The 24,687-nt window shown below is 37.4% G+C and overlaps 4 protein-coding genes across 11 annotated transcripts; 3 read left to right on the top strand and 1 right to left on the bottom strand.

The window, feature by feature from the left end:
• The first annotated feature begins 3,638 nt into the window (after window positions 1–3,638).
• Window positions 3,639–7,060, top strand: LOC131025300 (uncharacterized). Of its 5 annotated transcripts, none has more exons than XR_009102129.1 (10): window positions 3,639–4,043; window positions 4,454–4,534; window positions 4,674–4,757; window positions 4,978–5,058; window positions 5,663–5,802; window positions 5,894–5,996; window positions 6,076–6,145; window positions 6,254–6,316; window positions 6,400–6,537; window positions 6,608–7,060. XR_009102129.1 is itself a non-coding variant. In XM_057955011.1 (9 exons), exons 2-9 carry the CDS (start codon window positions 4,473–4,475, stop codon window positions 6,472–6,474), a joined length of 678 nt encoding a protein of 225 aa, XP_057810994.1. In that variant the 5' UTR covers window positions 3,639–4,043; window positions 4,454–4,472; the 3' UTR covers window positions 6,475–6,564. The 5 variants fall into 5 exon arrangements, 1 of the variants encoding a protein (XP_057810994.1); XR_009102127.1 differs by having other exon boundaries at window positions 3,662–4,043; window positions 6,643–7,060; XR_009102128.1 differs by having other exon boundaries at window positions 3,662–4,043; window positions 6,728–7,060.
• A 556-nt stretch (window positions 7,061–7,616) lies between these two features.
• Window positions 7,617–10,694, top strand: LOC131025299 (CRS2-associated factor 2, chloroplastic). 2 transcript variants are annotated; one of them, XM_057955009.1, is made up of 7 exons: window positions 7,673–8,332; window positions 8,908–8,983; window positions 9,058–9,185; window positions 9,297–9,522; window positions 9,683–9,810; window positions 9,875–10,019; window positions 10,224–10,694. In XM_057955009.1, exons 1-7 carry the CDS (start codon window positions 7,688–7,690, stop codon window positions 10,574–10,576), a joined length of 1,701 nt encoding a protein of 566 aa, XP_057810992.1. In that variant the 5' UTR covers window positions 7,673–7,687; the 3' UTR covers window positions 10,577–10,694. The 2 variants fall into 2 exon arrangements, with proteins under 2 accessions (XP_057810993.1, XP_057810992.1); XM_057955010.1 differs by lacking the exon at window positions 8,908–8,983 and having other exon boundaries at window positions 7,617–8,342.
• A 1,696-nt stretch (window positions 10,695–12,390) lies between these two features.
• Window positions 12,391–15,878, top strand: LOC131025302 (uncharacterized). 2 transcript variants are annotated; one of them, XM_057955013.1, is made up of 9 exons: window positions 12,391–12,567; window positions 13,053–13,388; window positions 13,798–13,831; window positions 13,964–14,176; window positions 14,355–14,432; window positions 14,744–14,809; window positions 14,940–15,031; window positions 15,125–15,172; window positions 15,596–15,878. In XM_057955013.1, the coding sequence occupies exons 2-9, from the start codon at window positions 13,084–13,086 to the stop codon at window positions 15,696–15,698; spliced, it is 939 nt and encodes a 312-aa protein (XP_057810996.1). In that variant the 5' UTR covers window positions 12,391–12,567; window positions 13,053–13,083; the 3' UTR covers window positions 15,699–15,878. The 2 variants fall into 2 exon arrangements, with proteins under 2 accessions (XP_057810996.1, XP_057810995.1); XM_057955012.1 differs by having other exon boundaries at window positions 12,429–12,567; window positions 13,056–13,388.
• LOC131025303 (uncharacterized) lies at window positions 15,746–19,531 on the bottom strand. Of its 2 annotated transcripts, none has more exons than XM_057955015.1 (7): window positions 19,412–19,531; window positions 18,468–18,617; window positions 17,552–17,634; window positions 17,384–17,470; window positions 17,049–17,197; window positions 16,834–16,965; window positions 15,746–16,128 (listed from the first exon to the last, which is right to left on the bottom strand). In XM_057955015.1, the coding sequence occupies exons 2-7, from the start codon at window positions 18,610–18,612 to the stop codon at window positions 15,939–15,941; spliced, it is 786 nt and encodes a 261-aa protein (XP_057810998.1). In that variant the 5' UTR covers window positions 18,613–18,617; window positions 19,412–19,531; the 3' UTR covers window positions 15,746–15,938. The 2 variants fall into 2 exon arrangements, with proteins under 2 accessions (XP_057810998.1, XP_057810997.1); XM_057955014.1 differs by lacking the exon at window positions 19,412–19,531 and adding an exon at window positions 18,708–18,863.
• Window positions 19,532–24,687: the final 5,156 nt, after the last annotated feature.

Here is a 24,687-nt window from a genome sequence, read left to right on the forward strand (position 1 = left end):
TAAAACTTTTATTGAAAGAAAATGTATCAAGGCATCAGGAATGCCAATCAAAACAAGAAAACAAATTTTGCGACATTATACGTGTGACAAATCTTATGACATCCAAAACTATCATAAAATATTTTTGTTACATGTAGGCGTTACAATATATTTTTGCTCTCTCCCCCGTGTGTGTGTGAATGTATCACGCGCTCACAAATATTATTATATATACATACACAAATATTATTATACTCACTTTTAACTATTAATAAAATTTATTTTTTCTTAAATACTAAGTAATTAATTATAAATTATATTATAGTAATAAAAAATAGCTGCACTTTCACATGTCACAAAAATAATTACACTTTTACATGTCACAAAAATAATTAAACGTTCAAACATCATTAAACTTAGTGATATGTATTTATTTTTGTAACACGCATTAATAATAATTTTAATTAATTATATTTATTAGTATCACCTATTTATTAAAAATTATGTAACTATTGAAACATTGTGTTATAGTGTAACATCAATAAATTTATTGTGTGTCAATTACTGTACAGTAGTCATGATCATCAAATAAAACGTAAGAAATTTATCCTTTTAAAATATCAAAGTCAAAAAAGGAAGGAAAAAAAAATACATATCTCGATTTCCCAAAATTTTTAGAAAACCTCGATTAATTTTCACTGTTTCACAAGATTTTTACAGAACTGTAACTGCTGTTAATAATCAGTGGTGGTTGTTCATCATGTCAAACTTTCAGTTGGGCACCTTTGTTTTTATCATGTGTAAATTTAATATAGAGATAATAGGGTCAAATGGCCATATTCAACATACAACATCAAATTTTGTTCATCATTTGAAAAAATATAAATTTTGGTCATTTTTTGTATTTCATGACTATTCTACCCTTCTCTCTCTCTCCTCTCTCTTTCTCATCTCGGCTGCCACTCTCTCCTCTCTCTTTCTCATCTCCCTCTCTCTCTCTCCAGCGACGCCGAGCTTGAAGAATTCGTCGGAGCTCTCGCGGCTTGGGCAGACTTCGTCGGAGTAGAGGATGAGGCGGCGGCGGTGGAGGAGATCCGGTCCTCTGAAATCGGCGGCGTGGAGGAAGTCGGTCAGGTGGCGGAGGATGAGGCGGCGACGAAGGCAGATTTGAACTGATAAGGCGGCGGTGGATCTGATCTGATTAGGCGGCGGCGGTGGATCTGATCTGATCGTTGCGCCGCCTCCTCCATCGGCAGATCTGATCTTCGCCTCTTTCGATTTCAGCCATCGACAGATCTGATCTGATCTGATCTGTGCTGCACGTATGGCACTTATGGCACTATTAGTGCCATAAGTGCCATAAGTGCACACTTCCACCTAGGGTTTAGATATTCCATTTAGGGTTTAGATGTTCCATTTAGGGTTTAAATGATGTTGTTTCTGTATTTGTGTTGCACGTATGGCACTTATGGCACTATTAGTGCCATAAGTGCCCAAATGATCATTTTACTTAGTTTTATTTTGAATTTCCGTTGGCACTTATGGCACTAATAGTGCCATAAGTGCCTAACTCGACCCGGCACGCGACCCGCGTGTCTGATCCTACCCGGTCCGCCTCATTAAGGGTAAAAACGTCCAAATCAATAAAAATGGCCAAAATTTGTGTTTTTTCAATGTGTGGCCATAAATTGTGTTTTATGTTTCATTTTGGCTACTTCAAAATTTTACTCTTTAATATATATCCAAAGTAAATATATATATATATATATATATATATATCCACTCACGGGATTAAATAAAATATTTTTAACAATAAACATCTCGTCAAATCAAATTCTCTACTTTTTTTTTTGGTTTGTGAAAAATAAAGTTTGACAAAAAACAAATATTAATGATGTAATTAAGAGCATCAACAACCCTTGCACCCATAGTGGGTGCAATAGACATGGTCCCACTTCTATTGCACCCACTCCAACAATGGTATTGCACATGCCCGGGTTCAATAGATTTTAATTTCATTTTCTCTTTACTTTTATTCTTTTTTCAATTTAAATTAAACAACTTCAATTTTAACAACATAAAATTCATTCAACTAAAAATCCAAACATTACAAATAAAAAAAAATAACAAATATTTAAAACATCCAATTTTCGAAAAATTTAAAGCCGTCGAACTACGGGTCAACCCATTTCACCCATTTTTTAATTCGAATTTTTTTTAAGCCATCCAATTTTTTTTAAAGCCATCCAATTCAAAAATTTAAAGCCATCCAATTTTTTTTAATTCGAATTTTTTTTTATTACGGAAATGGGCGCGTGCTTTTCACCCATTTCCTTCGCTCCAGCTTTGCCCCGAGTGCGTTCCATCGCCCCACAGGCTACAGCCATTGCACCCGGGTGCAACAACCGTGGCGGGTGCGATAGGCCGGGTTCGATCCGGCCTTCGCACCCCACGTTGTTGATGCTCTAAGCCTTCCCCTCCTCCCTCTTTCCTCCACATATATAACTTTGTTTTGCTTAATTTATTGAATATCTTAATAATTGGTAAATGTGATTTTGCAGATCCGTGACTGGTAACAGCTTTGGTTGTGTGGATTTAAGTTGTTAGGCATTTGGGTAATGAAATACTTGAATTATTTTGGGTATGACATATGCAGTCACAAATTAAGGCTACTATTTTGTATACTTTTGCCCACATGAATTTTCCTCTTCCAACTTAGAATCATGGGTGCCTTTAGTTGGGGTCCAATCTTGTGTCACAAATTCTCTCTCCTATCTCTCTCTATATAGGATAAATATTACTATTAAACCTCACATTATACCTGGTCTATTAAAAATGTCTCGAATTATAAGAAATATTTTTTTAAATTCTAAATTATTAAGTTTGTATTTAAAAACGTCCCACATCTATTTTTTCGCTCTTCATAATCATGATGTGACTTGCCAGATGCCACTGTATAATTTATATTTTAATTTTCTAAATGACATGACACAAAGCAAATTAATATCATACTAGATTAACTGACTTTTACGAGATTTGAATTAACTGAAGTGACACAAAATAACGTCGTTTTTTTAATGACACGGTATAAAACGACGTCATTTTATGTCATATCATTTTAAGGAAGTATTATTAGTTATACCATATATATTATCACAAATTTTATAGCTTAGTAAAGTTCAATATTCAAATTCCACTCTCCAAACTCCTAGGAAAAAAGAAGAAAAAAAAACTAAAACCTTTTTATCTAAAAATAAAAATAAAATCTTGATAGTTTTTTGGAGAAATATTTATATTGGGCCAAATTTGGGCTCAAGATTTAGTGTAATAACTATGAGGCCCACATGAAGCTAGAAGCATGAAAAGCCCACATTCATGAAGTCTGGAAATACGAATCAACAGCTTATATTGGCAGTCCTGGACTCGGTCCAGATCCGTGGATTCAGATCTGATTTTACGGATTTGAATCTCAATTTTTTGGATCTGCGAATCTGGATCTCATTTTCTAAAATGGATCTGGATCTGGAAATTTGAGATCCGGATCCGACCCAAATCCGACCCGTGGATCCGATTTTATTTAAAATATATTATTTATTTTTTATATTTATTTTAGTAATAGTATTAGATATATATTAAAAATTAAAAATAATAAAAAAAATAGAATAACTTTGAAAATGGAAACTCTAGATTTCTAATTCTCCTCTAATCTCTCATCTCTCGTTCATCTCCAAATCTCCCTCACTCTCCCGCCGCCTCAGTCACTCTCTCTCACTCCCTCGCCCGGCCGCCGCCCGCTGCCTTACCAGTTCGCTGCCCGCCGCCCCACCAGTTCGCCCGCCCGCTGCCGGCGAAGGCGGGGACAGCAGCAGCTGCAGCAGACGCGACACACCGCACACGCCCTTCCTCCTCCAGTTCGCTCGCCGCCCCTCTTTCCCTTCTCGGACCACTCCAGCTCCAGCTCGCCGGCCACCTTCTCGGACCTCTCGGAGCACTCCAATTCGTCGGCGGTCGGCCTCACCCTGCCAGCCTACCCTCTCAGTTCACCGGCGAAGGCGGAGTTACAGGTCGGCGACTCCCTCTTTTACTCTCTGCCCAACTCTCTTTCACACTCTCTCTTTTACAGCTCTCTCGACGCACGTCACGCACCGGTCGCCGCTGCGCCGCACCATTTTGATTTTGTTAGATTTTGTTAGATAAATTGTTGATTTCAGCCATTTTTGAGAGATTGATTTTGTTAGATTCAGTCATTTCAGCCATTAAATTTGTTGATTTCAGCCATTGATTTGGCAGCCATTTTGTTAGATTGGATTATGGTTTTTGATTGAGTTTGTTAGATTCAGCCATTTCAGATTGGATTTATCGAAATTTTATGGTTTTTGAATTGGATTTGGCAGCCATTTTGATTTATCATGTTGACAGTTTATTCATGAATTTCAACAACCGTGAAATTCATGAATTTTTCCCCAAATTGCAGTTTATTCGATCGGGAATCGATGCCTAAATACAAAAACGAGCCCCTTGCAGTTCGCGTTTATACAGTTTGCGATGAATCAAAGTTTGTCCATCAATTTTTCTTTCTCTCTTCACCCTAATTATATTCGGAAAAAAGGGGGGAAAATTAGTGGGAGGGAAAAAGAAGAAAGTTTCAATTATTGAACTAAGTGATTTTAATTATTTTTCGGCTTTGGATGCAGGTACCTGATTGTAAGGAATGTTCCTTCCTTGGGTTGTGGCGATGAGCTCTTGAAATTGCTCTCTTCTTATGGCCCAGTTGCAGAGTAAGTGATCGTATACTTCTGAATGATTTTAAGAAGGAAATGAAATTGAATTTTGAGCTATTATATGTGGGTTATGCAGATTGGTTTTAGAATTGTGTAAGAAATGAAGAAAATGAGGGTTTCTTGATGTAGCTATTCTGGTTTGGAATGGAATTTCTGTTTTTCATGATTTGGTGTAAAAAAGTCCAAAGCTGTAATGGTGTTTTGGATTGTTGTTTAGATGTAAGCCGATGGATGCCGAAGACTGTGAGGTGTATACCGATGTTTATTGGATCAAATTTCATCAAGTTAACAATGCTAGGTGATTATACCAATTTGATGCTATGCATTTCATGGATATTTGTGTGCTAATTTGAGTAGTTAATGTTGCTTAATCAATCATGAGGATGTTATTGCTGATACGGTTCTGCTCTTGATGCATTTTGGTGATTGGGAAAAGGGCATTTTTATGATTTGTTTATTTTGGTAAACATGTATATGCATGTTATGAGTTTGGTGAATTTCATGTGGAAAAGGGCGTTTTATTGATGTGTTTCTCTTGATAAGTACGTGTGTGTACCGTGTTTTCACTGTGCGCAGCATAGTGTGTGTGGTTTATGGGTGCGAGTATTGGCATACGTATAATTCTCTAGTTGACGAACTAGTGGTGGTTCGTGTGGAAAATGCCATTTCACGAGTTGTTTCTTGTGATAGATATGCATAATGCACGCACATTGGCGTGTTAGTTTTCCATTCTGCGTGTATTATGTGGCATACATATAATTTTTTTGGGGAAGGGCCATTTTACGAACGTGTTTCTCATGATAAATATGTATATTCAAGTTCATTCACGAGTTGTTCGTACATGTGTTTTACAAATTAGGCACATTTGTAGGCTTAATGCTTGTCCCCGATTTTGGTGATAGGTTTGCCAAAAGAAAGTTAGATGAGTCTATTTTTCTAGGAAACCGAATACAAGTGACATATGCGCCCGAGTATGAGAGCCTTTCCGACACAAAAGAGAAGTTAGAAGGGAGGAGGAAGGAAGTTCTAGCACGACTAAACCGTAAGTCCAAAGTGGCGTGACTTTAAGAAATCGACACTTCTTGTTGTTCTTATGCATTGCATTGCTTGTAAAACTTGCACTTTTCTTTCAGCTAGAAGATCCAAAGGCCCTTCCGATTCTAGTAGAGAGCCTTCCTCAGCTTCCACTCCTTCGCTCAAGGATTCATGCCCCCCAAATTCTTCCTTACCTCAAAGGTACTCCTACACTCGCCCCATTTTCCAATTTCGTTCGAGAATTTCATGTTTCTTGATGTTGGGATGGGCCATTTTGTAGGCAGATGAGCGAATCACGAGATGCTATCACTGGACATGCATCTTCCATGCCATTAGTTTCTTCTGATAAGGTTTGTTTATAACTTATAAGTGATTCTTCTCGAGTTGTTTCGCGTTAGGACAAAGGTTCGTTTCTGTTAGTTGATACATCCTTCTTCTCCTGTCTTGAATCTTTTCAGGAATATTTTCCATCAGAATCTATGAATCAAACGGTTAAGTTGGTGAGGGACAAACTGAATAAGGTGAAACAAAATACTCAAATTTCACATACCTTTTTTCTTTTTTAGCTTTTATGATCTTTATATTCACTTCATGATTTGTACAGATAGAATCAAGTTCCGAGCACGCGGCATCGGGGCCTTCGAAGAAGGCGCGTGTCGACAATAGAAGAAGAATCTAGTATCTATCTATTATACTAAAACAAAGTTGTGATTAAAAAAAAATGTTCATGCCTAAAATAGAGGTATTCCAAAATTTTCTTTTGCTTAAATTATTACTTGGCTGTTTAGTTTCTTGATGTGCTTACGAAATAGGTCAAGTGAGAACTCTTAATTCTTGATGAGGGCAGCGTCGTTGACGTGCTGCCGGATTTGGAGGATCGAGCATCAGTCGGGCTGGTTGCTGCTCAGCCGCTTGTTGTCGGAGGCTGGAAGGACCTCTGTGACGACCGAGATCTGGTCGGAGCCGTCAATGAGCGCCTCCGTCTCCAGCGCCTAGATGGCAGCAACCTGCGAAATCCTTAGTGCGGAGGAGCTTCTCAGCGATGCCGAAGAGGCGCTCGGCTTCGGCACGGCTGGTGGTGGTGCGATTGCGATGCTCCATGAGATCTATGACTCAAAGCTCTTGCGCTTCCATATATCCACACTCATTTGTTGAGTTTTCTTTATTTTTTTTTCTCTCGTTTTCGTACTCATTCCTCATTTTCACTGTAAATGAAGGATATTATTCTTTTATTTTTGGTGTGATAATATTATTTTTCATTGAGATGAGAATGATTACGAGTCAAATTCTACAAGTAGAAAAAAAAAATTAAAGGATGAATTCTTTTTATCCCATATTCTCTCATAATAAATTTACAGCAAAAAAGAACTCATCTTTACTAATTAATCAACTATTCCAATATTTATTTTCCAGCCCTCCAATTTAAAAAGAAATGGATTAATTGTCCCAAATACACTAGGTATATTTAAATTTTAACAAAAATAAGTTTTTTTTGTCCGATTATATATATTTTTATCTTTGAGAATTTGATTTAAATCGTTTTTTTTTTTTTTTTTTTTAAGATTTAAATCGAATTTTCGATTGCACTTAATTCAGCATAGAAACCAACAATTAAGCTTGAAATAAAATTGTGACAAACATATGAATTCTGGCATGCAGACTTATAGAAAATTATTTTCACTTATAACGAATTATGGCCGAAATTACGAAAGAGGATGAATCCGAAAATTATTTGATTGGAAAAAGAAAATAGCAGAATTTATATATTTTCCACGTGGCGATTAATAAAAAAAACAAAAATATGCTTTCTTCCTCAAAAAATCCTCAAAATTATCTCTGCAACTTATCTTCTTCACATTTTCTCAGCAGAAAACACAAAATCATACATTTCCATGGCGATTCTCGCATCACTCCCAAATCCAAACCTATTCTCATCCCTCCCCACCACCCCACCACCCTCCGCCCCCTCCCCGCCCCCCAAACCCCCAATTCCACCCCCCAAATACCCTCCGCCTTTAAAATCCCAGCGCCGCCAAAACCCAGACCCTTCCACCAACCCCGCCTTCACCGCCCACCACCGCAGCTCCAAATACTACAAGCCCGTCAAGCCCGGCCAGAAAATCCAACCCGACAACGACGACCGCGCCGTCATCGTCGGGCATTCCGGAATCTCCTACCACTTGCCCGGCGCCCCCTTCGAATTCATGTACAGCTATTCCGAGACGCCTAAAGCTCAGCCCCTGGCGATGCGGGAGCCCGCGTTCCTGCCGTTCGCGCCGCCCACGATGCCGCGGCCGTGGACGGGGAAGGCGCCGATGAAGAAGAGCAAGCGGAATATCAAGCTTTTTGAGCCGCTGGGCGGCGGCGGCGGCGATGAGAATCCGAATGAGAATATGTGGTCGAAGCGGTACGAGATGTTGAGGGGTTATGAGATGGGGAAATTCAATGTGCGGCCGAGGAAGGAGGTGTTGGGAGCGCCGCTGCGGAGGGAGGAGATTCGAGAGATGGTGAAACCCTTGTTGTCTAGTAATAAACAGGTGAATTTAGGTGAGTTTTTTTTTCAATTTCAAGATTTTGAAAGTGGGATTATGTTTGTTTGTTTTTTTTTATAATTGTTTGTTAATGTATTATGATGCTTCAAGATTGTTTCTTGCTGTTTTATTTGTTGTTGTTTCAGTTTCTTGAGAGTTGCAAGTGAAGTGGGATTATGTTTTTCTTCTTCTTTGGATTTGGTGTTGGGATTATGGGAATGTATAAGTTGTTTAGGAGCTTATAAGCTCTTGAAATGTGTTTGGTAAAATAAATTTTTGAAGAGCATATACCCTTCTATTTATATCTCTGTTTGATATTCTATCTCTCTAGTTCATAAGCTCAATTACTCAAAACACTTTCATAACTTTATAAGCTCTTGCAACATGTAATAAGTTTTTGGAGTTCATAAGCTCTCTAAAATAAGGTGTTGTGATGTTTCAAAATAGTTTCTTGCTGTTGGAATTGTTGTTTTTCAGAATATTGAGAGCTGGCTGCATTATGTTCTCTTCTTGTTTGGATGTGTTTGGATGATTGGAAATTAGGTGAGTTAATGAATTATGATGCTTCAAAACTGTTTCAGTTGTTGTGTTTCAGTTTCTTGAAAGTTGCATTTCTAGATTATCCAAGTGGGATCATGTCTTTTTGTTTCGATTTCAGTAAGTGGTGAAAATTTCGTGGTTGTAATAAGGTTATACAGATAGTTGTTTGATTGAAACGTTGGATTCTGTAGGTCGAGATGGATTAACACATAATATGCTGGAGTTGATACACACGCATTGGAGGCGACAGCCCGTTTGCAAAGTCCGTTGCTTGGGTGTCCCGACTGTTGACATGGATAACCTATGCCGGTGCGTTGAGGTTAGCATCGGTTTTCTGGTGATGGCGAGTTTCTGGCTGTGTTCTTGGCGATGCTTTCGTTACTAGAGAACATCTTGCTCGTTTATGAACGCCTCTTTGCTGATCTTGCAGGAAAAATCCGGTGGCAAGATCATTCATCGGGTGGGCGGGGTGTTGTATCTGTTTCGTGGCAGAAACTATGATCACCAGAAACGGCCTCGCTTGCCTATCATGCTTTGGAAACCGGCTACGCCTGTTTACCCGAAGCTCATACAAGATGCACCGGAAGGGCTGACGAAGGAAGAAGCAGACGAGTTGAGAACGAAAGGGAAGAGGTTGCTCCCAATCCGTAAATTAGGTAAAAAAAGATGGCAATTTTGGGTTTCTCTATCCTTGATGCTTTTTGCCTAATTGAATCGTTGGGGCTTATATTTTGGCTCAAAGATATTTAGCTTACTCTGTTTTCATCTTCTTGCTATGAACTTTGCTTCTTGCAAACGGTGTCGTTTCACCAATAGCGAAAAACGGGGTTTACGTCACCTTGGTGAGGGATGCGAGGACCGCGTTTGAAGGGTCGGAGTTGGTGAGGATAGACTGCAGAGGGTTGCAGCCTAGTGATTACAAGAAGATAGGAGCTAAGTTGAAGGTTGGTGTTTGTTTCGTCGCCTTTCTTCCCCTAACGACGTCACTAATCTTATCTTCGACCGTAGGAATTGGTGCCCTGCGTGCTGCTATCGTTCGATGATGAGCAAATACTGATGTGGAGAGGAAGGGAGTGGAAATCCATGTACCGGGACGAGGTTCCTCGGAGATACCTACCTTCTGCTAATGGCTCGAGCCCTACCGATCTTTCCGGTACGAAACCTAAGTTTCCGTAAAAACTATGAACTCTTGCAATGAACCTATAAAGTCACTATATTTTCTCATCGCAGAGTTCATTGCAAGTTTGTAGTTTTTACGAAAAATAAGGTTTTTATTTTAACCCATCCCTATACATGTGTATGTGGAAATGGCTGGCAAGATTTGGATGGTAAGACTGTAATTTTTCGTGTAAATCAGATTCGGAGTCGCCCCGGATAAGCCCTAAGATGATGGCGTTGTGGCGAAGGGCCGTTGAGTCGGGGCAAGCGTCGATTTTGGACGAGGTTGATGTGAGCCCGGACGAGCTTCTGTCGAAGGTGGAGGAGTTTGAGAGCGCGTCTCAGGCAATCGCGCACTCTTACCCCGCCACGATCTATTCAAGTGGCAAGAGCTCGTCGGCTTCGAGAGCCCTAGTTAAAGAAGATGAGGATGAAGATTTTAGTGAAGATGATGATGAATCTTTTGATGCAGTGGAATCTCAAGTTCCACTAGGATCACTGCCCATTGATTTGCTAGCAATGCAGCTCAGCGATGGTGAGGATGAAGACTAGGGTAATACGTACATACATATATTTGTATATGTATAGTTCATGGCATATTTGTATGGAGGTGTAATTCAAACAATTTATTGTAATTATTCTTTGCCAAAAATCAATAAGTTTTGTAGTAGATGTGTATCTTATTCAAGCAATTTCATTTGTTACAACTTACAAGCGACGAAAATAAGCGGTTTGACACATTAGTTGCGAGCAATATCTATTAGAGTCATTAGACTATAAGAGCATCCGCAGCTGGGCTCGCGGAGCGAGCGCATGAGCCTCCTGGCACTGCCGAGCCCGGTTGGTACGAGCAGTGCCTGCATATGCGCTCCAAGCGCGCAAGGAGAGAGAGAGAGAGAGAGAGAGACGCATCCTTTTCACGGCCAATCAAGTTTTGGGTCCAATTTTAAAAAATTCACCATAATTTTGGATGGGGCTCGCTACTGCAGAGCCAGTGGCTCGGATGGATGGAGCCCAATCAAGTTTTGGGTCCAATTTTAAAAAAAATCACCACAATTTTGGATGACGAGAGATGGGGCTCGCTACTGCAGAGCCAGTGGCTCGGATGGATGGAGCCCACCCGCGAGCCCTGAAGCTTGACTCACGACTGTGAATATTTTAAGCAATTATTAACTGAAATCGTACATATAATTAATACTTCCTCCAATTTTTATTAAGTATCTCCAGCAGTTAAACTACACGTACCAATAAAATACTCCATTCGTCCACCAATTCGTGTCATGATTTGTCATTTTGGTCCGTCCACTAACTCGTGTCCTGCTCATTTTAAGTAACTATTTCGTTAACAAATAAATTATTTTTTCTTAAAAGTCGTGACCCCTACTCCGTTCAACGAATAAATAGTATACGTTTTTTCTTAAAACGCGTGCCCTCTTCTCCTAGGACACAAATTAGTGGACGGAGAGAGTAATAAATTTATATTTGTAATTTTATTAATTATCATAATAAATATCTACAACTAATTACCATAGTCTAACAAATAAATAAATACTATAAAATAGGAAGTATGTCATAATTATATTCTTAAATTTTGAAATGAAATATTTATTAGGGAATAAAAAAAAAGATTAAAATAAGACCCTTAATAAAAAAGAGAGGAAGTATCAATTAATATATATTCTCGGATAGAGACATAAAAATCTCATTTTCGTTTAATCAAATCAATTTATAAGCCACATTACATACTTGAAACTTCTTGCATTAGACGTAGGAAACTCGATATTGAAATTTGGGTCTCGTAACATTTCATCGAAAAAATATTAAAATTCTGTATAAGTAAGGAAGATGTAAATATTTTGGGACAATAAAGATTATGGATTATCGTTTATTATTATGAAACGAGATAATATCATCTAAATTATTGAATTTTGATTAAATTTAATTTTGCACATCAACTTAAAAATCTCCCTTGATCATTTAATTTAATTTTGCTAATAAAGCCATATTTCAAGTAAACTTACTTATAAAAATATCATCATTTTCGATTGAAATTACATATAATTAATTAAAATCAATTTAAATATGAGGATAGACTGTCAAATGTTAAGCATTAAATTAAGTCAAAACCCAACTCGTTAAATTGAGTAAAAAATTCAACTTATTAGCTTCTTCAAAAAAAAAAAGTCTAGTAGTAACAAATTTGTAACTGAAAATCAGAATTTGATAAAAAAATAAAATATAATGCTCCCATTATGACCTTATTAATTATGTATTCACGAGGGAAATGCATCCACGTGTTGTTTTCACTCTTTTATTTTTTTATTTTTTTATTTTATTCTTTTTTTTTTTCAAAACAGTTTGCAACGGATCTTGATTGGAAGATACTCTTACTTAATAATAGGAGTAGTCAATACAGGTGATGGAGCAGCTCTTTGTCAAATTCAACTTCTCACCCCTCTTTCTCTTCTCCACACCCACACTTCTCTTGCTGAATTCCCTACAAAATTGACGTTTCTCCAGTTTTGAAATTGATTGCCTTTTCTGTGAGCCCTTTTACCTTTTTAGCATGAAATTGGTTGTGATTGTGTTGCTAATATGCAATGAATCTGTTTCGATTGTGTTATCTGTGTTGTCCCTTTTATGCTTTCAACATTCATAATTCTTCATTTAATGTTGGTATGCACCAATAGAGTTATTTGCATTCATTCAAAGACACGAACTTTCGATTGTTTCTAATTTTTTACACGGTTGTGAATTTATTGCCTCCGAATTATATCATGTTGTGAAAGATATGAGCCTATTATATGTTTCTTGATCACATTCCATTTTTGCAGTTTTTATAGACTTAGGGGTGTTTGGCTTATAAGCTTCAACAACTTATAAAATGTCTCAAAAAGTTTATAATTTGTCGAAGTATTTGGATAATTTAGTTTTTATGGACTTAGGGTGTTTGGCTTTCAATTGTTTCTAATTTTTCACACGGTTGTCAATTGCCTGAAATGTCTACATGACTTGAAATTGTGAACAGAAGAGTGTTGTATGGTGGTTGGTGGGCTGTGATGGCGACGGACACGACGGCCCCGAGCTACTGGCTGAACTGGAGATTCTTGCTGTGTGCAATATGGATCGTGGTGACTATGATCGCTGCAGCGCTCATTATATGGAGGTATGAGGGGCGTGGCTCGTCTAGGGGACGTGCAAGTGGGGGTCGGAGGAACAAGGGCGCGTCTTGGGCAACATGCTCGAGATCAATCCATCCCGTTTGGCTGCTTGGTTTTCGGATTGTTGCTTTCTGCGCCTTGCTAGGATTGATCCTTGCTGATACCATCATCCATGGTGTTGGCATATTCTACTTTTACACTGAGTTAAGCCCGTTGCATCTGGTTTTCATCTCGATTTTGGTGTGCTCGTCGTTTGCCTAAAATGTTTGCTCTAGTAGATATCATGTTGTGAAATATATGAGGCTATTGTATATGTTTCTTGATCACATTCTATTTTTGCAGTTTTATAGACTAGGTGGTATTTGGCTAAGCTTATTTAAGAGTGGAGTGGTTATAAGCTTCAACAACATATTAAAATGTTTCAAAAGTTTATAAGTTGTCAAAGTGATGGATAATTTAGTTTATAAGCTAGAGAGAAAATCGTAGTTAGAGAGAAAAATTTGAAGAAATATGAACTTGGAAGGGTATACGATGGAATGCAGTAGGCTTATTTTTCCCATAAGATATATTATGGTTTAAGTGAATTTTGTTTTGATCATTCCATTTTTGCAGGTGGACATTCACATTAGTAACCATCTATTTTGGGGTATGTTACATTTCCATAAATGAATCTTGTCTCTTCTATTTCCTAATATGTTGTAAACTCTCATTATAGTGTTACTTATTTGGATATTGTGATATAACGATACATCACATAAGTTTCTATTATATTCTGTAGCTGGCGTCGTCCCTCTCCATCCTCGGGTGCCTTAAAGGGGAGCCGAAGGGGGATCGTTCCATCGCTGCAGATGCAGAGCGTGGCCCGTTTGTAGCACCGGCAGATGCAGATGAAGATGCACACACCGCAAAAATAAGCTTCAACGACTCTCACCACGACCCTACTCCCGTAATTGCATCTATCGGGGAATACGCCTTTCAAATAATCTTTCAGGTAGTTTTCTCTCCATCTATTGCATCCCCACATTCTTACACAGCTGCTGCTCTATTTCAGACAAGAACTTGCTATAAATAAGAATTTTCAAACTGAATTAAGTCTTATGCAAGTTTATAGTTCAATTTTGTGTTCTTGCTCGTGTTGATCGTTTCCTTCTCTTCCACTTGTGTTGCAGATGTGCGCTGGGGCCGTCATGCTCACAGATTCGGTGTACTGGCTCGTGCTATACAGCAAAGATGACGATTTAACCTTTGTAAGTACAAGGTTTTAACTCCGTATAAGGGATAATTGCGCCTACCTAGGCGAATTTTTTCAACAAATTATAGTTTTGCACGTGAACTGAAAATTATGCCTCCAAATACACAAACTTTCAATTATTCTGATATTTCTCACGGTTGTCAATTGCCTCCAAATTAATGTTGACATGGACGTCTGAACTGTCTACATGGCTTAAACAGCCAATTATACTAAACGATATAGTTGGATGTCTACGTCACTTTAACTAGTCATGATGGCTTTAATTCACCGAAAATTTGATTTTGCTGTGTATACTGTGTAATGCAGCTGATCGTCTGCATGCATTCCGTCAATGCAGTTTTCCTCCTCGGTGACACCATTTTAAACTCCGTGGTATTCTCGTAGAACTTTTTTCTCTTTTTTTGTTCTTAAACGAGCCTGCAAACCATACAAGAAATGGTCGTAAAACCAAGTTTGCTTCGAAACTTTATCGACTGAAAGAACTGTGATTCTTTCCTTGCAGAGTTTCCCCTTCTTTCGAATCGCATATTTTGCTCTGTGGACATGCGTATTCGTCATTTTCCAGTGGATCATCCATGCTTGTGTTTCGATGAGGTTTAGTTTTTCTCTGATTCTTTTTCTCAATCAAAATATTTGTAGCCTTGTTTTTGACATTTTCTGAGGTTGAATTCTCTATGTTCAAAACAGTTGGCCGTATACCTTCCTAGACTTGTCTTCGTCTTATGCTCCCTTATGGTAATCTCTCTCTCTCTCTCACAGTCGATGAACGTTACTTTCTTATGTCTATATGCTCTCTTGTGGTAATCGTTTGGGGTAATGGCGCTTAAATATACGAATTTTCATTTGATTCCGGTTTGCACGTGAACTAATGTCGTTGTAGGTAGTTGCATTGACAGATTAATGTCATCACGACTAGTTGAAGTGGCGTAAATATCCAGCTATGTCGTTTAGTACACCGACCCTTCAAGCCATTTAGATATTTTAGGCGCCTACGTTAATTTGGGGGGGCAATTGACAACCGTACGAAAAATCATTCGTATATTTGAAGCTAGAATGTTTAGTTTACAAGCAAATTAAAACCAAAATTTAGTGAAAGTTCGTGTATTTAGATATATCTATCTTTATTTCTCTCTCATAGTCTGCAAACAAACTTGGCAGGTATCTGGCTGTTGGATTGCTGCATATTCCATGTTATGGGATCTTCTCACTTATATTCAAGATTAAACAACGTTGTTTATCAAAGCAGCAACAACAATTTTGAGGGGCAAAAGGCTCATGAAAATATATCCTAGAGCTAGAAAGCATAAATTGGCTAGGAATGAACATTCTTCATACAATTGTATGTCTAATCAAATTCTTTCTCGTACACAGTTGCCACAAATATTCTGTAACTGAAAATTGAGAATATGAGTTTTATACATCAGAATATCGCCTTCTTGAACTTCGCTCTCGTCTCTGCAGATTCAACTGCTTTTACAGTTCTAAATTGGTACGATTCGGGTCAAGCTTTAACATATTCTCTGATAAACTTCTCTAACTGAGAGATGTCACCAGTCGAACCAGATGTCTCCTCGACTGAAATTTTGTTGAGACACTGATGAAATGCAAAAGCTTCTCCAGGTACCCCGAGTGAGTATTCATTAGCTATATCGGCTGAAGATAGTGCAGTTCTTGATGCACGGAGCTTGTCACTGAGCCCAAAACGACAAGTAGAGGAGGAAATGAGAGAGATGATTCGAAATGAATTTTCTTCCCATAACATGAACTTCAGTATCAAATGTAAGACGAGAAATAAAAACAAGCAATGGAAATGGGAAAGAGGAAAAGCAACAACCTAAAACTATAGTTACACACACACACTTAAATAACTTATAAGTAATAAAAATAAGCTCCCCGAAAAACAAGTTCCTTAACCCTTTAACTTAGTTTCTCATTATCTTAAAAGCAACAATTTTTACAAAAGTAAATCAGTAGTAGTTTGTTATTTTCATCATATACCCTTCCAATTTCATATCTTTACATTTTTTTTCTAACTAAGATTTTCTCTCTTTACCTCACAATTTACTCTCCAACTTATAAGCTCAATTATCCAAACATGTTGACAACTTATACGCTTTTGAGACATTACATCTTATAAGCTCTTTACAATAAGCTTAGCCAAACACCCTCTTTGATCCAAGTTCACAACACTATTTGTCCAGTTTAAAAATTAAATTACGATTTACTATTTGTCCAGTTTTACACTATTTAGTCAAGTTTAAGATAATATTATCTGGCGACATCAGGGCCACGAGAGTTCTTAATTAGTAAGGCATCAAAACAGAACATATATAACAGCAAGAGATAAAATATGAAGAAGAGATAATATGAAACAGGGGTGCAAATAAATATCTTACATTTCCTTCTCCAGCTGTTTTCTGATGAAATCTTTTGTATGTGCTGTAACTTTGTCTACCTTGTTGCACAAGAGTAGCAAAGGGATCTTTCTCTTCACAACACTTGCCTTGGTCAAAATATCATAGAGGTACCTGCATAAAATATACAATAATAAACATTAAACCTTAAAACATTAGATGTTATCATGGGCTTTTAAAATCCAAATAGTACATACTCTGAAGCAGCACGAACATTGGGTAAGAATTCCACAGCATCTACTACAAAAACTATTCCAGCTGCCTGAGGCAAGAACTCATCTAGTTTGGGTCTAAGGCGTGAATGCCCAGGAACATCAACAATGTGAACAGGCTTCACTTTTCCCTTCTGCAGCAGGTGACCGAATAATATTAGTTCGACAAATCTTTTATTATTATTTTTGCTCAAAAAAGAATAAATGGGTACTTTGCACGCAGCTGAAAACTGATATTGCTGCAAGAAACACTATTAAGCATGCTTGAAGAGTTGATTCAACCCCACTTTTCACAAGGGAAAAAAAAAAAGGTATATCACCTTAGTTGTCTCTGAGTGTAGTACAAATGTTTCTTCATTTGGTTCCATTGATGTCACAGTACCCTGATGGGCGGAGCCATCCCGAAGCTGGAGCGGGAAAAAATTAATCAATTAAACTTTGAATGGTATCCAGATTCAAGAAAAAGAGGAAATTTCTCGCATATTTACCTGGTAAAAAAGAACAGTTTTGCCACTTCCACTTAACCCAGTGAGCACAATAGTATTTGAAGCCCTACGCTTGAAAAGCCGAACTGCACCCGCAAGTATTTCATATAAATGAACAGAGTGCACATACCCGAAGACATGCAACTGACGATACAGCCCATAACATAAAAAACCACATGTTTGATATGCATTACAAATTTTCCACCAAAAGTTTATATAATGAGGCAGTTTTGCCCAGACCATGAAATGTCATTTTGCCATAAACCGGTTGGCTCTTTTACATTTTTCCTATTACACGATGCAATCAGACTTGAAGCACAGCTGAAACGTCGTACAAGAGTTACCTGCCTATGTCCTATCTTGAGAATCACAATTGAACTATTTCATCAAAAGACTGCCAATAGCTAAAATCTCATTTGAATTTGGTCCATGAAGCATAATGAACTAAGATTCTACACTCTTTTTGGTTTGATTAAATAAAGATCAGCTCAAGCTCCACTCCATTAGTTAAAAATGATAGAATCATACTGAAACTAGCAAACATCTCAACCCTTATGTCACTTAATTGTAGCTCAAACAATGTCAGTTAACAATCAAACGAAATTTAAACATACTTTGAATCTCAACAGATAAGGAAAAATCAAACCAGGCCCGAAACATACTTATACAGATACAACTCGCTCACATCTTCAAGCTGCCTAAAAATTGGCATGACAATTGTGCATAAGGAAACAGCGCAAGTATGAAATCAAGTTATTTTTATCCACAATTAAGGGAATTACTATAAAGGTGAAAAACCACATGCACAAACACAGTGCTACACGAGCACGAACCTCGAGCAGCACGAAAAAAAAATTCAAAAATCACCCCGAATCGGTAAAAAAAAATAAAAAAAAGTTAAATTGTTGAGTAAGCTTACTGATTAAGAAGAAAAGTATGGTGAAAATGACTACTCCGACGGCACCATAGAGCTGCATTGGCGGGATACTCTGCACAAATTCGTGCGCTTCATTTTGTAACTGCTGCAATTGGATCTTCAGATTCTCTAATTTCTGCTCATCCATGGCTTCTAAAAATATGAAATTCGAGATAATCAGACCTCAGAAATATATACACGTACGCTTTGAACTGTGAAATTCAAGTGGAAAACGAGATCTACCAGCAATTTACTGTCAAATGAAGGAGCGAGTAAAGAAAGTTTTGATTTCTCCCCAAAATAATAGAAACCCTAATTCAGAGGATCACGGAGCGATAGAAATCGGATCCGAGTTTACCCGGTCCGTTAAAAACCGGGTATTTCACTATTCGATTTGTTCGTTTTTTTTTTGTTTTTTTTTTTTCTTTTACTCCATTTACTATTTTGTTTGGTGTTCCAATAGTATTTCATTACTAGTATTATTTTTGTCTTCAATTTTATGTTGCCTTGGTATGCTAGTATATTGCAAGTTATTATGATAGTATCAATTATCTATATCTATATATTATATGAAAACACAGTTTTATATTTTCCCGGTAAAAAATTTGACAGTTTTTTCCTCCAAAATTTTAAGTAAACGTGATTTCAACAACAATTTCAAAATTTCAGATGTGATTTCAACAACAATTTTACTCATAAACATGGATTTCATTTTCAGCAATCAAACCAACAAAATTAACTCAATGTCATCACCATAAAAATGAAATAAAAAAAATATAAGGAAAATGAAAAAATGAAAAAATTGCATTTGTTCTGAATATGCATTTGTTCTCTTTCTTAATCAAAGAGAAAATGAAAAAATCGAGAACTTCAATCGAAGACAAAATGAAAAAAAAAATGAGAATTTCAATAGAAGGTAATTGTCACGCCCAGATTTTAGAAAAAACCTTGAATTGAATGCAAAGTGGCGAAATCGGTGGGGATAAACAGAGTCGGCGGCGTGCTGCTGCAGCAACAGAGCAGTGGAGCACGACGTTAAATGGCGGATATCGCCGGAAAATTCGTAAAGAAAGGTTTGAGTTTAGTGTGTGGGTGTTCTGTAACAAGGATAGAGAAAAATGAGACGAGGGTTTGGGATGGGCCTATTTTGAAACTGGGCCGAAATTAACTAAAATAATCAAAATTTTAGCTTTCTTAAGTTACATGATACATTAATATAATTTTGTGGCTTAACGTATAATTTGATTTAAAATATAATTATATGAAATTAATGATTAAAAAATTTTGTGGCTTAACGTATAATTTGAGAAAATAAAATATATAGACATGATTAAAAAATAGAAAAAGAAAATATATAAAAAGTGTTTTTTGGAGATTGAGTTTGGTGTAAAAGGAGATGGCCTAAGAGCATTTTTAGCCCTATTGTCCAATAGTGTTACAAATCGCATTATACGTTTGGATTCAATTTTCTAGCTGACACAATGTTCACAAACGCATTCAACTTTTTTTCTTCTTCTAAAAGTTGCAAAATAAAGCTTAAAGATATAAGAATTAGATTAGAATATTATATATATATATATATATATATATATATATATATATATATATATATATGGCTGAGTTAAAATAAAAATACATTGAGAAGAAGAAGAAGAAAAAGAAAAAGAAGCACACAAAAATGATTAGAAAAAGTAGGAATTTTTAAATATTTAGTTTTATATTGTTATTGGATATAAAACATTGTTATTGGATAATTAGTGTGTGCTATAAGATGAAACAAATTTGTATATTTAATTTTGTGTTAATAATGAAAATTAGTCATTCTAATTTTGTAATAGAAACATATCCATTCTTTTTATAATGTACTCCCTCCGTCCGCCAAAATTATGTAAAATTGCTTGGGCACGGGATTTAATAAAATTGGTGATGATTTTGATGTAGTGGAGAAAGGGTCCCACCACTTTATAAGATGTGTGGTTGAGATTGAGTTTTGAGTGGGTTTTTTGTAAATAAAGAGTGTTAGTAAGGATAAAATATTAAAGAAGATGGTGGGACCATTGCCATAAAAGGAAAGTGACATAATCTTGGCGGACTCCAAATATAGTAATTTTTACATAATCTTGGCGGACGGAGGGAGTATATAAAAACTATTCATTGTTATTTATTCCCATCAATACATATGATGTGTTTCTTCTATAATTAGAAAAGAAAAGAAAAACATGTTGAAAATTAAAAGATAAACTTTTGAAGATAATAAGAATGAAAATATAGCTCAAATAAATTATGTAATATCACTAATTTATTTAGATAATTTAAATTGCACTTGCAAATGAAGACATTTATAGTACATTGATAGAGTAGATAAATCTAAAACCACAAAATTAAATACAGAACATATGAATACAACACATGCATGTAAATATGAGTTTTTTTTTTTTTAATATAACTTTATATTGTATTTATCTCAGTATTATTTATAATATATTTAAGTTATTTGATAGTTATAATATCACACCTTATAATTATATAGTTTTAAATGTCACATCCGTGCATCGCACGGGTGAGTATACTAGTTATGGTAGAAATATTAGTCATTGATTTGAGTCACATATTTAAGGGTTAAGTATCAATTTCACCCCTAACGTAGAGGCTTCTGTAGCTATTAACACCCTATGGGCAGGGGTGTGTCAACTAAACCCCTAAAGTACCTATTTTCCTCCAATTAAGCCCTCCGACTTAACGGAGAGTTAACACCGTTAACTATTGTTTTTTTTTTGTTTTTTTTTTGTTGGTGGTGGGATCCACACCTTCTTCACCACCAAACTCGTCGGAAACACGCCGGAAATTTCCTTCCCTTTTCCCCATTTTTTCTTAATGAATTCATTTATGGCTAAACATGGGAGATTAAAAAGGAAAAGAAAAAAATTGTACAAAATGGAAGAAGACGATGACCTCTAACCATATATATAAATCAATCAAGAAATGGAGGCGCTGGAGACTCTTGGCGACGTGACCGGAAAGAGCGGCAGCAGCTGCGGCGGGTCCGGCGCGGTCCTCGACGAGGGGTGGAAGTAGAATTTCTTCTCGGCGATGGCCCTCTCCTGATCGGCGGCGGCGCGGTCCTCATTCATGGGTGTGACGGGGCTGAGCAGGAGCGAGGGAAAATCAAGAATGCTCAGGGACAGGATCTCGGGCTTGCGAGGGGAATTGGGGCCGGGGACGAAGGTGTTGATCATGAGGCCGTTCTTGATGCTGTCGCGGCGCTCGTAGAGCTTGAAGCCCTACTTCTTTTGGGCGGTGCTCTTGATGGGAGGGATGCCGGCGTTGCAGCCCGGGAAGATCCGGTGAGCATTTGCACCACCTGTTTGAAGGTTGTGGTGTCGGCCTGGACGAGGTGGTCGGGTAGGGATTGGCTTCGTGGGATATGGGCTTCAGGGTCGCGGTGGGGTGGGGTGGGGAGGTGGAGGGAGGAGCCGTTGCTGCTGCTGCTCGAGCTGCCCCACGTTGTTGATGCTCTAAGGCATTTGTTTAATTCGTAATTCTAATTTACATGGACAAAGTTTGGTTTTTTATTTTTTAATTAAAAATATATAATTTTGTTGTGTAATAGAACTATTTTCTAAAACACGTTGTCTAATATGTTGAATAAAGACAACACACTTAAAAATTATGTTGTCTATTATATTAAGAAGGGTTAAGGTGCAGATAGGCCCCTCAAGTGGAGGTCCTTAGAGCGTTTCAGTCCCCTTACTAACTGTGTGTGCAAATTGGCCCCCGAACTAAAAAAAATGGTGCAGATCGGCCCCTCTGACTTAACACTGTTATGGGCCGTTAGTCAAGGGGGCGATCTGCACCGTTTTTTCGAAGTTCAGGGGCTAATCTGCACCTTTTAACTTTTTAATTAATTCATCTCTCTCGCTCAAAATTTGATCGTCGTTGTCGCTGATTCAAGCTCCGGCGAGGCCGGCGGAGGGCGCCGCCCCTTTCTTTCTCTCTTGGGCCCTAAACCTTGGAGCTCGCTCGACTGCACACGCTTAGCGTCAAGGACGAGCCATAATTCTCTCATTCCGTCGGAAATCACCGCCGCAATATCCGGTGAACCCGCCGCCTAGCTTTTCTCGATAAGGAGTCGCCTCTTTCTCTCAAATCCGGCGAAATCCGATGATAAAGGCCGACGATGCCCGTCGCCATCTACACTATCGGCGTGTTGTTGAAGAAGGACGCCTTCAAATCAGAGACCATGGCCAACATGATCTCGATCTCGATTGGGGTCACGATCACCGCCTACGGCGAGGCGAAGTTCGATTCGTTGGGGGTGATTCTGCAATTGGGGGCGATGACGTTCGTGGGAGAATTCGAGTTTCCATTTCGATTATTCGATTTGGGGCTTGGGAACTTGATTTCGTGATTTTCCTCATCTAACGGCGATTGACGCTGGAAAAGTTGGTCGGAGAAGATGAGATGTGATTTTTTTTTAATGAACGGTGTGCAGATTAGCCCCCGAACTCCAAAAAGGGAAAAGGTGCAGATTAGCCCCTGAACTCCAAAAAAACGGTGCAGATCGCCCCTCTGACTAACGGCCCATAACGGTGTTAAGTCAGAGGGGGCGATCTGCACCATTTTTTTGAGTTCGAGGGACAATCTGCACACACAGTTAGTAAGAGGACTGAAATGCTCTAAGGGCCTATCTGCACCTTAACCCTATTAAGAAACAATAGAATATAAAATGTGTTGTCTAAGAGTAGCCATAGACAACTAAGTTTCAAACTTTGTTGTCTATAGCCGCATTTTTTAAGGTAATAGACAACATATTTGGTCATAAACGTTGTCTGTACAACTGGGTTACACGCACACTTAGATTTTGACCCGCACCTTGACCCGAACTCGCATCCTGATTCGAACCGCACAAATAACACTATTATGAATGCGGGTCAACCCAGTTGTACGATACACCCGGATGTAGCCAAGTTTTCGTGAATGAAAAAATATGACCCAATCCACAAATTCACAAATATAATGATAGAACGGAAGTTCAAATAACGAGAATAAAAATGTATAAGGACTAATGAAAAATAAAATCAAAACACAGGAAATACAATTGGAAATAAATGAAAATGCAAGGACTCAGCTCATAACAAGATGAAAGTTTGGAGTTTGGGGGTTCCAATGCAAAGCAAACAAAATTCTACGAAACAAGAAAAAGAAAAAATCAAATGTGACATAAAAACGAATGAAGGGAGAAAAATAATGTTGCTGGAAACGTCGTTGTTGTGGGTGTGGTGATCGGAAAATTCGGTCGTCGAAAATCGAACAAGGTAACTTTGCCTATGTTGGGGTCCAATTATAAAAAGGTTCAAATATTTTAGTAGATAAATGATACTCCTATCGTCTCACCGAAAGTGACTCGTATTCATTTTTGAGTCAGTCTAATGGAAGTGAGTCGTTTCTTTTTTGATAAAAATTAAGAAATTTAAGACCCTATTAATAAAACTAACTGCACCCGTATTTTTGTGGATCACCCTAACTAATAATTACCCTAATTAATAATCACCCTTATTTTTTAAAAAAATTAGTAATTACGCATATAATTAAGTACATTATATACATTAAACATCAACTTCTTAAATTTCGTGTTCAAAACGAAAGGGATTATTTTTTTCAAAATTAAAATGGGGTCTAAATTGATTAATTTTTGTAGCAATTAACAATAATTCAAATATTGTCTTCAGACAAAAAACAAGAAATCAACACCCGATTTTATTGAACTAAGATAAAAATAGAGGCACAATCAACACAAAGAAATCCAATTCGAAAATACTGTTTTGAGATTTATTGCACCGTTTATTTGAACCTATCAATGCATCTATGAAGAATTTGTAGATGAATATTTTCAAATTTACAAGGGAATGCCAATATCGCCTACTTACAAGGCCGGCCCTGAGGGCGGGCGGGGCGACCCCAGGGCCCCAAAAATTGAGGGCCCAATTTTTTTAATATATCTCATTAATTATAAGCTTTATGTATACTAAAAAATATTAGATAACATAATTTATTGTCAAAAATTCAAAGTTCAATTTAAAATCAATTTCAAATTAATTTGATGATAATTTTGTAACATAATTTTGAGGGCCCAAAATTTAAAATATATCTCATTAATTATAGACTTTATATATACTAAAAACAATATTAGGCAATATAACTTATTGTCAAATTTATATTATAT

The sequence above is a fragment of the Salvia miltiorrhiza genome, chromosome 5, assembly GCF_028751815.1.
Source record: "Salvia miltiorrhiza cultivar Shanhuang (shh) chromosome 5, IMPLAD_Smil_shh, whole genome shotgun sequence".
NCBI classification, from domain to species: Eukaryota; Viridiplantae; Streptophyta; class Magnoliopsida; order Lamiales; family Lamiaceae; genus Salvia; species Salvia miltiorrhiza.

Bases quoted from the DNA above. Each gene is read 5' to 3' on its own strand.
- LOC131025302 (XM_057955013.1), top strand. From the start codon at position 13,084: ATGGCGACGGACACGACGGCCCCGAGCTACTGGCTGAACTGGAGATTC. The intron at 13,832-13,963 runs GTATGTTACATT...TATATTCTGTAG, and splicing joins TAGTAACCATCTATTTTGGG to CTGGCGTCGTCCCTCTCCAT. The intron at 14,433-14,743 runs GTAAGTACAAGG...TGTGTAATGCAG, and splicing joins AAGATGACGATTTAACCTTT to CTGATCGTCTGCATGCATTC.
- LOC131025299 (XM_057955009.1), top strand. From the start codon at position 7,688: ATGGCGATTCTCGCATCACTCCCAAATCCAAACCTATTCTCATCCCTC. The intron at 8,333-8,907 runs GTGAATTTAGGT...AAACTGTTTCAG, and splicing joins TGTTGTCTAGTAATAAACAG to TTGTTGTGTTTCAGTTTCTT. The intron at 10,020-10,223 runs GTACGAAACCTA...CGTGTAAATCAG, and splicing joins GAGCCCTACCGATCTTTCCG to ATTCGGAGTCGCCCCGGATA.
- LOC131025300 (XM_057955011.1), top strand. From the start codon at position 4,473: ATGCCTAAATACAAAAACGAGCCCCTTGCAGTTCGCGTTTATACAGTT. The intron at 5,997-6,075 runs GTACTCCTACAC...GCCATTTTGTAG, and splicing joins AATTCTTCCTTACCTCAAAG to GCAGATGAGCGAATCACGAG. The intron at 6,317-6,399 runs GTGAAACAAAAT...TGATTTGTACAG, and splicing joins TGAGGGACAAACTGAATAAG to ATAGAATCAAGTTCCGAGCA.
- LOC131025303 (XM_057955015.1), bottom strand. From the start codon at position 18,612: ATGGATGAGCAGAAATTAGAGAATCTGAAGATCCAATTGCAGCAGTTA. The intron at 17,635-18,467 runs GTAAGCTTACTC...TTGCGGGTGCAG, and splicing joins CATACTTTTCTTCTTAATCA to TTCGGCTTTTCAAGCGTAGG. The intron at 17,198-17,383 runs GTGATATACCTT...CACCTGCTGCAG, and splicing joins TACACTCAGAGACAACTAAG to AAGGGAAAAGTGAAGCCTGT.